The sequence below is a fragment of the Nematolebias whitei genome, chromosome 20, assembly GCF_014905685.2.
Source record: "Nematolebias whitei isolate Nwh7 chromosome 20, NemWhi1, whole genome shotgun sequence".
Lineage (NCBI taxonomy): Eukaryota > Metazoa > Chordata > Actinopteri > Cyprinodontiformes > Rivulidae > Nematolebias > Nematolebias whitei.
Window position 1 is genome coordinate 38,550,562 of NC_056517.1, and position 12,629 is coordinate 38,563,190.

General features: G+C 43.0%; 2 protein-coding genes across 3 annotated transcripts in view; one reads left to right on the forward strand and one right to left on the reverse strand.

Annotated features, from left to right (window-relative positions):
• Positions 1-1,215: 1,215 nt before the first annotated feature.
• On the forward strand, positions 1,216-6,755 carry pdia4 (protein disulfide isomerase family A, member 4). The gene is made up of 10 exons (XM_037694125.1): positions 1,216-1,487; positions 1,799-1,976; positions 2,104-2,309; positions 2,412-2,550; positions 2,659-2,864; positions 4,788-4,946; positions 5,117-5,268; positions 5,402-5,558; positions 5,818-6,051; positions 6,131-6,755. The coding sequence occupies exons 1-10, from the start codon at positions 1,412-1,414 to the stop codon at positions 6,541-6,543; spliced, it is 1,920 nt and encodes a 639-aa protein (XP_037550053.1). The 5' UTR covers positions 1,216-1,411; the 3' UTR covers positions 6,544-6,755.
• Positions 6,756-6,799: 44 nt separating this feature from the next.
• The window catches only part of si:ch211-217a12.1 (alanine aminotransferase 2-like), a 12,662-nt gene continuing 6,832 nt past the window's right edge, over positions 6,800-12,629 (reverse strand). For both annotated transcript variants that reach the window (XM_037694126.1, XM_037694127.1), the window contains exons 6-12: positions 11,704-11,947; positions 11,546-11,625; positions 11,220-11,356; positions 10,005-10,179; positions 7,488-7,643; positions 7,307-7,419; positions 6,800-7,236 (exon numbers count right to left, since the gene is read on the reverse strand). In XM_037694126.1, coding sequence (XP_037550054.1) covers positions 7,146-7,236; positions 7,307-7,419; positions 7,488-7,643; positions 10,005-10,179; positions 11,220-11,356; positions 11,546-11,625; positions 11,704-11,947 — 996 coding nt within the window. In that variant the 3' untranslated portion in view covers positions 6,800-7,145. The remainder of the gene's footprint in view (positions 7,237-7,306; positions 7,420-7,487; positions 7,644-10,004; positions 10,180-11,219; positions 11,357-11,545; positions 11,626-11,703; positions 11,948-12,629) is intronic.

The following is a 12,629-nucleotide window of genomic DNA, read 5'->3' on the forward strand; positions in this document are numbered from 1 at the left end:
AGCATCAAAGTGACACAGAGCACATTTATTTTGCAAGCTTTGTTTTCATCAGAATAACTTTAAACTACAGCAAACTACCCTTTTCTATTCTTTATTAAGAGTCTGTTGAGTGCAGGATGCTAAACTGGACGAAGGAGAGGGAAACTTCATTTATTCTGAGTCAGCACAGTTTAAAGTTTCTTCTGGTCGTTTTTGGACTGTCTGTAACTACTTTGTGCTAATTTAGCCTTTTAAAAAGTGTTCAGCTCACACATGACGTTTATGTTGTGACTTTTGTTTTGTGCAACTTAAAATGTTACATAATGTGATCTGTTATGAATAAAATATAGGTTTGTGCTGTTTGCAAGCCATTGTATTACTTTTATTTACACTTTACATGACTGTTTGTGAATTTTGTGTTACATTTAACAAAAGACAATGAAGTTTATGACTAGGAACAATGAGATTTTATATATCTGAAATGTCATCTTTCTCATAGTAACACTTCTATTTCAGATATCTGCAATGTTTGTGCTGGATAAACAAAAGTAAATAAAGGAAATATGATCACATTTGTCTTAGGAAGACTCAAGTTCGAAATATTTAAAAGCGGTGGTTTGTAATGGAAGAAAACTTTTAATCAAATAACTGAGTTATGGACTTAACTTTAAAAAAATCTCGCTTAAATTTGATAAATCAGTTTTCCTTTCAGTAAGGAAGCGTATTAGGACCACGGTGATTTTTGTTTATTTTATTTTTTAACAGAAATCGCCTCCCACCCCATGAATTTTCAGGAAAAACTCTGAATTTTGAGAGTAAAATCAGAATTTTGAGTGTGCGCGTGTATGTCCTTGTTTATGCTACTTTGTAAGGCTCATTTTTCCAACTTATATATTGTGAGGACCAACTGCTTTATGAGTTGGAAAAAAAAATCAGAATTTTGAGGAAAAAAATATCAGAATTCTGATTTAAATCTTAGAATTCACTTTTTTTTTTTTTAACCTTGACCAAAATCCTTGAGACATCAAGTCCAAGTGGTTCAGCCCTGTCTTGTAACTGACTCACCTGTATAAATAAAGCTTGAATGAAAGGGAAGCCAAAAAAAACTGATGCGAAGAATTAGCCAATAGCAGCCTTCAACGTCTCAGCGTCAGGAATTGAGTGGCGGCTTCTGATTGGTCAGATTCTGACCGTGACAGCCAATCAGAACGTGGCAAGTCAGACAAGTTCCAGACGGAGGAGGCGCGGTTTGTGTCCGCTCGGAGTGTTTGTATGAAGCCGCAAGCTGCAGGTTTGCACAGTAATACGTCAGTATTTGATCCGGACAGCGGGTCTGCGGCACAGGGAGCCTCTTGATGACATTCATCAGCGTTAAGTTAACGGTTAGTTAAAACGGTTACTCCGGAGCTGCACGTCGTTTGACGCGGGGACGATGAAGAAGGTCGCTTTGTTGCTAATTGCGCTGCTCGGCGTTGCACTTTTCGCGACTGTTGGCAGATGTGAAGACGGTGAGTTGTTTTGAGACTCTGAGCAGTCCTGTGCGACTTTTTTCATCTTGAATTAACCTATAATTGTTGTAATGGCGCGTTTCCTGTTCTATTTAAACACGCTAGCTTAAGTTGCGGCTCGTTAATTAGCCTGCTAACTAAGCTAGCAGTGTTTAGCAAGAGTGCACAGGCTCACATAAAGTCACGAAGCTCCAAAATAACAATTTATACACATTTTAAATTTTAATTAAATATATGTAAAGCTTGTATTGTGCTGAACTGACCATTCTGTTGCACGTTCTTTCTGAGCCATGTTCTTGTTTGGTGTTCAGATGCTGCAGAGGACGAAGAGAAGGCTGCTGAAGAGGACAGTGATGAGGATGAGGATGAAGAGGATGAGGATGACACAGAGGTGAAGGAAGAGAACGGGGTTCTGGTTCTCAAAGACAGCAACTTTGACACCTTCATAGAGGGAAAAGACACCGTTCTGATTGAGTTCTACGCACCATGGTACGTCTGATTTTTTATTTTTAAGCGTCTTTAAAATTTAAGAGAGCCGACATGAAATGTATGAAGCGAGATTTTCACCATGTTAACTTCCACACACACATTTTAATACATTTATATCGTTTCTTAGGTGTGGCCACTGCAAGCAGTTTGCCCCAGAGTATGAGAAGATTGCTCAGACTCTGAAGGAGCATGACCCCCCCATACCCGTAGCCAAAGTGGACGCTACGGTAGCCAGCTCTGTGGCGAGCAGGTTCGACGTGTCCGGATACCCCACTATTAAGATCCTGAAAAATGGCGAGCCGGTGGACTACGAAGGAGCACGAACAGAGAAGGGTAGGAATTACGATTTTATAACCTTTTTTATAAAAGACACTCTTTAAGACGGCAGATACATTCAAATTAAGTGCTAATAAGGGCGATGCCTGTGTGTTACAGCCATTGTGGAGCGGGTGAAGGAGGTGTCTCAGCCAGACTGGAAGCCGCCTCCTGAGGCCACGCTTGTGCTGACGAAGGACAACTTCGATGACACCGTTAATAATGCAGAGCTCATCCTGGTGGAGTTCTACGCTCCATGGTGAGTCTGCTATTAAAAGTTTTTATGATGCGTCGTAAAACCAGGCGATTAAAATGAAAACTAAACTTTTGGAGATTTTTTTTTTTCTTCTGTAAAACCAATCCGCAGGTGTGGACACTGCAAGCGTCTGGCTCCAGAGTATGAGAAGGCTGCAAAGGAGTTAAGTCAGCGCTCTCCTCCCATTCCTCTGGCCAAGGTGGACGCCACAGTAGAGCCGGATATTGCCTCGCGCTTTGAGGTCACTGGCTATCCCACCCTGAAGATCTTCAGAAAGGGCAAGATGTTTGAGTACAACGGACCCATGGAGAAGCATGGTATGTGGACCCTTTCCAATCGGCAATTACATTTAAATACCATACCATCTTTATTTATAGAGCACTTTAAACATCCATAAGACCAAAGTGCTGTACACACAATAAACCAGTCAGTCAGTTAAAAATAATAATCACAGATGGTGTCAAAGGCCTGGGAGAGGAGATGGTTTTAAGAATGAATTTAAAAACAGACAGGGAAGAGTCTGATGTTCGTTGAAGGTTGTTCCACAGTTTAAGAGCTGCCACAGCAAAAGCAGGTCTCCTCTGAGCTTACGCTTCGTCTTCAGCACGCTCGGGAGCAGCTGATCACATGACCTGAGGGTGTGCACGGATGTAGCAATTCAGACCGATGAAGCGGGGCAAGTTCATTTAGTGCTTTTAAAAGCAAATGAAATAATTAAAAAATGAATCTTACAATGTACAGGCAGTCGGTGCAGGGAGGCTAAAATGGGAGACATGTGGTCAAACTTTGGTGTGCCAGTTAAAAGCCGTGCAACAGCATGAGCGATGCACGAATCACTGATTCCTGTATAGAGTGTTACAGGAGTCCAGCCGAGTGGTCACAAAGGCGTGGATTACTGTTCTGAAATGCTGCCAAGAAAGAATTGCTCTGCCAGCTGCTTCAACTGGGAAAAACAAAACTAGAACAATGTTAATGTCTCTTTTTAAAAGTTGTCTTTCACCTGTTTAAACTGACAGATCACTCTTGATGACATCATCTTGTTGTGCACTCGTTTTCTGCTTTGCATATTCAAATCTTTGAAAGTCTGACAAGTAATTTATAGTAAATTACTTGTCTTTTTTTTTTTTTTGTTGCATAAATGATTAAATGTTAGGTTTTATTATTTAAGGATTGCCAGGTGTCAGAGCCCGGTCTGCATCGCCGGCAGTAAGTCGGGCTTGTTCCCGGTGAGAGTTGGACTCCGCCAAGGTTGCCCTTTGTCACCGATTCTGTTCATAACTTTTATGGACAGAATTTCTAGGCGCAGCCGAGGTGTTGAGGGGATCTGTTTTGGTGGCCTTAGGATCGCGTCTCTGCTTTTTGCAGATGATGTGGTCCTGTTGGCTTCATCAGGTCGTGATCTGCAGCTTTCACTGGAGCGGTTCGCAGCCGAGTGCGACGCGGCCGGGATGAGGATCAGTTCCTCCAAATCCGAGGCCATGGTCTTGAACTGGAAAAGGGTAGTGCCTTCTTCGGGTCAGGGAGGAGGTCCTACCCCTCATCTATGGTCACGAGCTTTGGGTTGTGACCGAAAGAATGAGATCTCGGATACAAGCGGCCGAAATGAGTTTTCTCCGCAGGGTGTCTGGGCTCTCCCTTAGAGACAGGGAGAGAAGCTCGATCATCCGGGAGGGACTCAGAGTAGAGCCGCTGCTTCTCCACGTAGAGAGGAGCCAGTTGAGGTGGCTCGGGCATCTGGTTAGGATGCCTCCTGGACGCCTCCCTGGTGAGGTGTTCCGGACACGTCCCACTGGGAGGAGACCCAGAGGAAGACCCAGGACACGCTGGAGGGACTATGTTCCTCTGGTCTGGGAACGCCTCAGGATTCCCCCGGAGGAGCTGGACCAAGTGGCTGGGGAGAGGGAAGTCTGGGCCTCCCTACTTAGGCTGCTACCCCCGCGACTCAACCCCGGATAAGTAGGAGAAGAAGATGGATGGCTGGATTGATTGCCAGACCCAGTTTTGGGAACCACTGAGCTAGATTATTTTCTTTGACACATTAAAAAAAAAAAAAATTATACTAATTACAAAACCCCTGATTGCTCTGAAAAACCATTTGCAGTGACACCTCCTGTTACCAAATAGATTTTGTCCCATTTAAGAAATCTGCTCTTCTGATTCTCATGACTTTAACCCTGGCCGTGTACCGATAAACGATCGAACATGTATATGTTGCAACAACCTGTTTCTCTTTTCTTCAGGTATTGTGGACTACATGAGTGAGCAGGCAGGGCCCCCCTCTAAGCAGGTCCAGGCAGTGAAGCAGGTCCAGGAGCTCATCAAGGATGGCGATGATGCCGTCATAGTTGGTGTGTTCTCCAGTGAGCAGGACTCAGCCTACGAGCTCTACATCGAGGCCTGTAAGTGTTTCCATATGATCGTTTTAGCTTTTATTGCACATTTTGCAGCTCAGAGTAGCATAAATAGATTTGCAGTGACGGGAAAGTTGATCTTTCTGTTTGTGAGGTTGCAGACTGTTCCATGTGAACTGAACATGTTGGGATTGTTCTGGTTGCCGTTTGTCCGGCAGGTAATGCACTGAGGGAGGACTTCACCTTCCGTCACTCCTTCAGCGCCGAAGTGGCCAAACTGTTGAAGGCGTCTCCCGGTCAGATCGTCATTGTTCATCCAGAGAAGTTTCACTCAAAGCACGAACCAGCATCTCAGAAACTTTCAGTCAAGGTGCAGCATCCTTTATTTGACTTTTAATTTGCATTTCTTTCACCACATATGAAACCTAAGAATGAAGCTGTTTGAATGCTGCAGTCAACCCCTTTTTAAAATGTCGCCTTTTTGTTTTTTCTTTCATGTTCAGGAAACCACGTCTTTATCAGAAGTTCAAGAATTCTTCAAAAAGCATTCCATTCCTCTGGTTGGACACAGAAAACCCAGCAATGATGCTAAACGCTATGCCAAAAGACCCCTGGTGGTCGTGTATTACGGCGTTGACTTCAGCTTTGACTACAGAGTTGGTAAGAGTTGAATCAGGGCTGAACATCTGTAGAGAACACTGGTGTCTTTCCTTTTTTAAAAATTAAATTACTGTATTTTTTGCTGTATAAGTTGCACCTTTTTGCATAAATTTGCATGTTCTGAGACTTGTACAGTGAAGAGACTTATTTGTTTTTCCAACTTTTTGACATATTTAGACCGATGCAACTTGAACGTTAATCTCATGCGTTCTGTCATAATCCTGGTATAACACAATCGGTTTTGCTTTTGTATGTTCAGCTACACAGTTCTGGAGGTCCAAGGTGCTCGACGTGGCCAAAGATTTCCCAGAGTACACGTTTGCCATCGCTGATGAGGAAGACTATGCTGATGAGCTGAAGAGTCTAGGGCTGAGTGAGAGTGGAGAGGAGGTGAATGTTGGCATTTTGGCAGATGGAGGTAAAAAGTTTGCCATGGAGCCAGAGGAGTTTGACTCGGAGGTGCTGAGAGACTTTGTCCTCGCTTTTAAGAAAGGTGAGTTTTAAATTGTATCGTTTTTTAAAGCGATTTCTTTTTATTTTTTTCTAATTTTTGTCCCAAATTTGGTTTGCAGGAAAGCTCACGGCCATCATCAAGTCCCAGCCGGTGCCAAAGAACAACAAGGGTCCAGTCAAAGTCGTGGTGGGAAAGACCTTTGACGACATCGTCATGGACACGGAGAAGGACGTCCTGATCGAGTTTTACGCCCCCTGGTGCGGCCACTGCAAGAAACTGGAGCCCGATTATGTGGCCCTAGGCAAAAAGTACAAGAACGAGAAGAACCTGGTGATCGCCAAGATGGACGCCACCGCCAACGACGTGCCAAATGATAACTACAAGGTGGAAGGCTTCCCTACGATATACTTTGCACCAAGTAACAGTAAGCAGAATCCAGTAAAGCTGGAAGGGGGAGACAGAACAGTGGAGGGGCTCAGCACGTTCTTGGAAAAACACGCCACGAAGCTACAGCAGAGAGATGAACTCTGAGACCTTCGTCTCCGTACGGAGCTGAGAACTCTAACCGCGTTCAGCCGGAGTCTCTGGACGCTGCGTGGGAAGGCAACGGGAGCGCAGCGGGTTTAAAACTGGTGTTACTGACAAAAAGTTTTAGTTTCTGTTCGTTCCGAGAGATTCAGCTTCTGTTTCTGAAAGCATGTAAAAGCTCTGCTGACGATTTTTAAATAAAAACTGAAAATGGTGGCTGCTTCACGAGCCGGCACGAAGTGACTTCCTCCTGTAATGAATTGATACAAAGCCATGCTGGAGAACGGTTTATGTAGAAATCTTTCACTTACAAATCACATTTAAGAACATTTCAACTCGGTCTACTAAAAGTAAAACAGCGCTTGTATTAAGGCCGGTCCAGTTAATCTCCTAACGTGTTAATGCGCCTCTATCTTGCACAGAAAGATGCTTCTTCAACGTTAAGATTTAAATCACAGCTAAAACTGCTTTTCATCGTGACGGACTTGGCTGTAACACTAAAAGATTTACAAGTGGTTCGTTTGTACAAACGTGTCTTCAACTGTTCAAGGAATCGTTCAAAGTTTCTGAGATGACCTCGTTGGCACTTGTCAAAGGGAGAGGGTTTAAGAAAACTGCTGCGTGAACCTCAAGTGGAAGTCGCGGATCTTCTGCAGCACCAGCTTCAGCTTCTCAGTTGGAGGTAGGATGGTCATCCTGAAGGGTGAAGACGACAGTTGTAGAGGAAACGGTTGTGAAATTGAAATGCAAATGTTTAAATTCAAACCTGAAGTGGAAGGTTCCCTCTTTCTGTCCAAAGCCACTTCCTGGTACCAGACAGATTCCCTCCTCCTCCAACAGCTGCATACAGTAAAACATGTCTGGAGCCAGACCTTGCTCCTGTGCAGACAGATTTGTGTTTAGCCATGTGTCAGTGTAAGACGAACACCAGGACGCTGACTGCAGACCTTGGCCTTGTCGATGGCCGCCTGAGGTAGAGCGATGCAGGGGAAGGTGTACATGGCTCCTTGGACTGGGTTACAGGTGATCCCAGGTACTGTGTTGAAGGTCTCTTCGGTGAGCCTGGCCTTCTCTGCCAAGTCAGCCAGCACCGCCGTCCGCTCCTGGAAAATAATTCAGCCATAACATTATGACCACTGACCCAATATTGGGTCCATTAACAGTCTACAACAGCCCAGGATGCACCAGACTTCTGAAGGTCTGCTGTTGTCCAGCGCTAAAGCTTGGAGCCAAACCCATGCATCAGTAGAGCTGATGGGTACATGTCGGCATTGGTGATAACTGTCCCATTAAGTGCAGATATAAACACTGGGAACCAGTCGTGTACATTGCTAAAGGTGTAATTGTATAATGTATCCAGCAGAGGGCGCATAGGGACTACTTTAACTTTCACTTTCAGCACAGCCGAAGCAGGAACCAACTGTAGGTTTATTGTAACGTGCCTCTCAAGCTAACGTTTAGCATGAGGTATAACCTTGTAAAACTTTATCCACAACAATAAATCTTAACGTGGAGGTAAAACATCAGTGTTAAAGTTACCTTCTCTGCAAAGAAAATATAAACTGCTGCGGTCAGACCTTCACCACACGTGACTGTTTCAACAGTGAAGGGCGTTTCTTTATATTCTTGTAAACACTTTAACTTTATGGTGAATAAAGGATAGAAAATGTGAACGCACGTTAGGACGACTTTCAAGACTTCAAGTGTTAAAACTGGTTTAAGTAGCTGTTTACTTTGTTGGACAAAGATTAAAAAATGTTCAACCAGTATATGTTATCGGTATTAAGCCCCGCCCACCATCCCAACAGGCGATGTCCATATTGGTCATGCTCTACTGAAGATCCTTGAATCCTGTCAGATGTGATGCCTGGCCTTCATGAATCAGACGATCGTCCGCCCATTGATCATATGATGCTTGTTTGGACTGGCACAAAATAAAACTTTGCCCTCTCCAGCCATTTCCTTTCGTTTTAATGTTAAAATAAATAAATAAAATTGGTTCTGGACCAGGGCGTCTTCTTCCTAAGCCAGTTCCGACACAACATACCATATGAAGGTGTATTGGATAGGGAAAAACTCTTTTCTTTTAACTCGGCATTTAAAAAAAACAAGTTTCTTTTGGCAAACAGCCAAAACATGTCAGCTGAGTTCACTGAAGTCCTGCGGTACATATCTTATTATTAAACTCTCCCATGTCTGAGGAACATTTACAGCACTGGACAAAGTGTTTGCATTAATTTTTATATCCTCACATTTTCATTTGCATGTGATCGTTCTTATGTTTTTTTACAAAAGCAGGGAAATGACCTAAACAAACCAAAAGGCTCTGTTGACCAGTCTGTTTGCTCCTGTCCATTTGTCCACGCGTCACCGTTTGTTTGATATAAAAGAACTTTCTACAGTCCAGATGTTGATTACTTTTAATAAATTCAACTTTTCTCTATTCATGGGTAATAAATCTCATTGTTTTGTCAAACATACCTTAAATATATTACCAGACAGGCAAAAACATGTGACCCTTTAGTTTAAACCATCCATCAGGAAAAAAGCAGGATCCAGGAACTCTTATTTTGACAGGGTGTGTTCCGGTAACAGTTTGCTTGGATCCAGTAACTAATAAAGTTATGAACAAATAAAACCTATACTGGACATGTAATCTGAAAATAATGACACAAACACTCATTTTAAACGCAACAACCACGTACGAGCTTCCTAATATCACATCAGAGCTGCTCCTTCAAGTAAACATTTCCACTTCTACCCTTAAAAAAATCTTCACCCCTAAAAGTTCAGTCATGGGTAATTTAATTAAAAACACAAAAATATAATTAAACAGCACAACTAAATTGATAACCGGTTACAATTCAGTCCGAGATGCTCTGCTTCATGTTCAACATTTCTGACTAAAAACTTCGCCTGCTATAGATTTTGAAATGAACTGCAGGTAGTCACACCTGCATAAAAACACCTGCTCACTTATTTAATCCAGCTAAAAAGTGCAGAAGCTTTGTGTGACCACAGTAAGATGCAAGGCCAGGAAAGTCTGGACATTTCCTACTTGTGTACAGTCAGCACAATACTGATCCTTACAGCTGAAATATGCAGCTAGTTCCACACGAGAATAAATCTCTTAAATCTGAGGGTCAGATTACCCATGAACCCAGTAGTGACGTAACGGCCTCCCCCCACATCTCTGAACAACGCTTCTGATCGTGTGAGTCCAGACTTCATTCCTCCAGACCAATTGTGTAATATTACAAAGCATAAAAATCAGTTTTACAAAGTTCATATCACAGCAGCATGAAGCAGCTCTGAGAAATGATTTTTGATCCAACAGAAATAAACATTTGCCCCCAGAGGCAGATTACTTAAGAAGCAGCTGGTGAGGGTTTCGGCACCTCGTGCACGCAGATTACCTGTTTACACAAGTAAAACCTGCTTGTGTTCAATTGGGTGTTTCTTACTTTCATAAACGTGCTGAAAGACGGCTCGTCGGGCTGCGGGGGGTTCACCACCAGGTCGAGCAGAGCCTGTCCGGGGACGGGGGGGCAGAGACGCACCGACACCAGTTTGGTGAGCTGGGCCTTCACCTGAGGGTCCAGGTTGATCACCTCCATGTAGCCTCCACGGAAGCCACACCTGGAAATCAAACAGAAAAAGGCAAACAAAGATATTTTACTGCAGCCGATGTACACGTAACCAGGAGAAGCAAATCCACACAAATCTAGAGAAATTACGTTTTCTGTGGAGACGAGTGCTAAAAGACTGCTGAAATCTGCTGAAGAAGCCGAAACTGAGCTGATGAAGCTAAAATGAGAACATTAGCTACAAGCTAAAAACTATTAACTTTCAAAAAGTAAAAAAAAAGAAGCAAAAGACTAATAAGGAGCTAAAAGGAACAAAATGCTAGTTAAAATTAGCAAAATGATAAAGATAAAGGCCTTGTTCAAATCTAAAACTAGCAAAAGGTAAAAAATAACAAAAAACTATTAACTATTTGGAAAAACATAAAAGTTACAAAAACTAAAAATCATAGCACCAGTCGCTGAATGTTTTGATTTATGAATGGCTAAAATAGTTTTTAAAAGTAGCCGTAGAGTAGTCCCTCGTTTCTGCTCTCAGTCCACCAAGATGAGTGAAAAACTGCAAAGTAGGAATAGTAGTACAAGTAGTAAGTAGTTTATACATATATATATATAATATACATAAAGGCGTTTTAAACCCTTCCCACACTTTTGCAATATTCTAAACAATGCTTCTAAACTCAAAACGCTGTAAAAGAGCACAGAACATCATGATCTCTCTCTGCCACGTGCCAGCGCTCTTGGCCACGCCCACTTCTCCGCTGCACAGCGGAGATTGACGGGCTGCAGGAGGGAGCTTCTTCCTGTACCTATGGGTTGCACACAGGTGCAGCAGGTGCTAAACAATTTAAAATAGTTTATTTTTAATAAAAATTCCATGCCGATCATGCGGCTCATCCATCAATCAGCCAATTGTGCGTCGTGTCCAATCTTACTTTGAAAAACCGTGAAAGTCGAAGCGCCAAGTAGCGAGGGACTGATTGCCTGACATGATTAATCAGATCAATAAAAAACAGCCTCAGCGGATCAGACTGTGCATTCACTCTTATTCTTGTTGCAGTTAAAAGTAGAAAAGTGCGTTTGTGCACAACTCACTCTCCCATGTAGCACTTGGAGGTGGAATGGAAGGAGGCCATCTCCACCTTGCTGGAAAACTCTGGTCCCAGCTCGAACAAAACCTTCTTAAAGGAGTGAAACTTACAGCCGTCTGCGTAGACGTTATCCTGGTAGACCTGCAGCAGAAGAACACCTCCGTAAAAACGACTCCGGACACACACAAACCGGATGAAATGCAAAACGTGTGCATATGAACGTTTCCTAGACTTTATGCTGGTAAAATAGGAAGAATTTGATTTAATCTGGTGTAATCTCAGTTTGTGCTTTGAGATAAAAGAAACTGATGAAGAGACTCGTTTATTTACTTCATCGGCCATGAGGAAGAGACGCTCCTCTTTGGCAAACCGGATCACATCTTCAATGCACTGCCTGCTCTGGACCTGACCTGCACACAAAACCAACGAGCCAGACGTTTCGAGCCTGTTCAGTAATTGTATGTGTTCAGCGCTTTGGGAAGACAAACCTGTGGGGTTTCCAGGGTTGATGATGCAGAGCACTCGAGGATTGCAGTGCCGTCTGGCTTCAGTCAGCGCCCTCCTGAGCTCCGCCACGTTCAGACTCCAACACTTTTCTTCATGGAGGTAGTAGTTGATCTGCACGGCGCCCAGGTCTGCCAGGGCGGCCGAGTACAGCGGGTACTGAGGGATGGAGATCATCACTCCTGTTCGGTCTCGCCCCTCGCCGCACACCAGCATCTTCAGGATGGTCTGAGAACGAAAGAGGGGACCCCCCCCACAACTTTCAGCATTTATTGTTGTTTTTCAAACATCTAAACGCTCGGCTCACTCAGCTGAACGTTTAGATGTTTCGGCTGCTATGACTTCTGATTCTTGTGACTTTATATTTTTCTATTTTCCTTTATTCACAAAATATTTCCCTCCAGAAAACACTGAAATCTCTTCAGTTCCTTCAAAAGACCGTTCTCTTTGACAGCTGCTTCAATGTACTGCTCTATTTTAAGCTACTTTTAGCTTTTATATAACCTTTTGCTGGTTTTACCTTTTACCTACCATTCTGCGACATTTTAGCTTTTAGCCAGCCTTTTGTTACTTTAGGTTTTAGCTAGGCTTTTGTAAATGTTTACATTTAGATACCATTCAGCTAGTTTCTAGCTTTTAATTAGCCTTTTGGTTACTCTTAGCATTTACACAGCCTATTGCAGCTTTAGTTTTTAGTTAGCCTTTGCTATTTTGGTTTTAAGCTAACCTTTACTACATTTAGCTTTTAGCTCGTATTTTGCTTTTGTAAGGTTGTGTTTGGCTTCTTTGGGCATTTAGCTAAGCTACCTTTTGGCTACTTTGGCTTTTAACTAGCATTTTGCTACTTTTAGCTAATGTTTGGCTTCTTTCAGGTAGTGTTTGCCTCCTTTTTAATCTTTTAGCTCGTGTT

Excerpts from the sequence above, each read along its gene's own strand:
- pdia4 (XM_037694125.1), top strand. The coding sequence starts at position 1,412 with ATGAAGAAGGTCGCTTTGTTGCTAATTGCGCTGCTCGGCGTTGCACTT. Across the intron at positions 5,559-5,817 it reads CAGCTTTGACTACAGAGTTG|CTACACAGTTCTGGAGGTCC; the intron begins GTAAGAGTTGAA and ends TTGTATGTTCAG. Across the intron at positions 6,052-6,130 it reads TGTCCTCGCTTTTAAGAAAG|GAAAGCTCACGGCCATCATC; the intron begins GTGAGTTTTAAA and ends TTTGGTTTGCAG.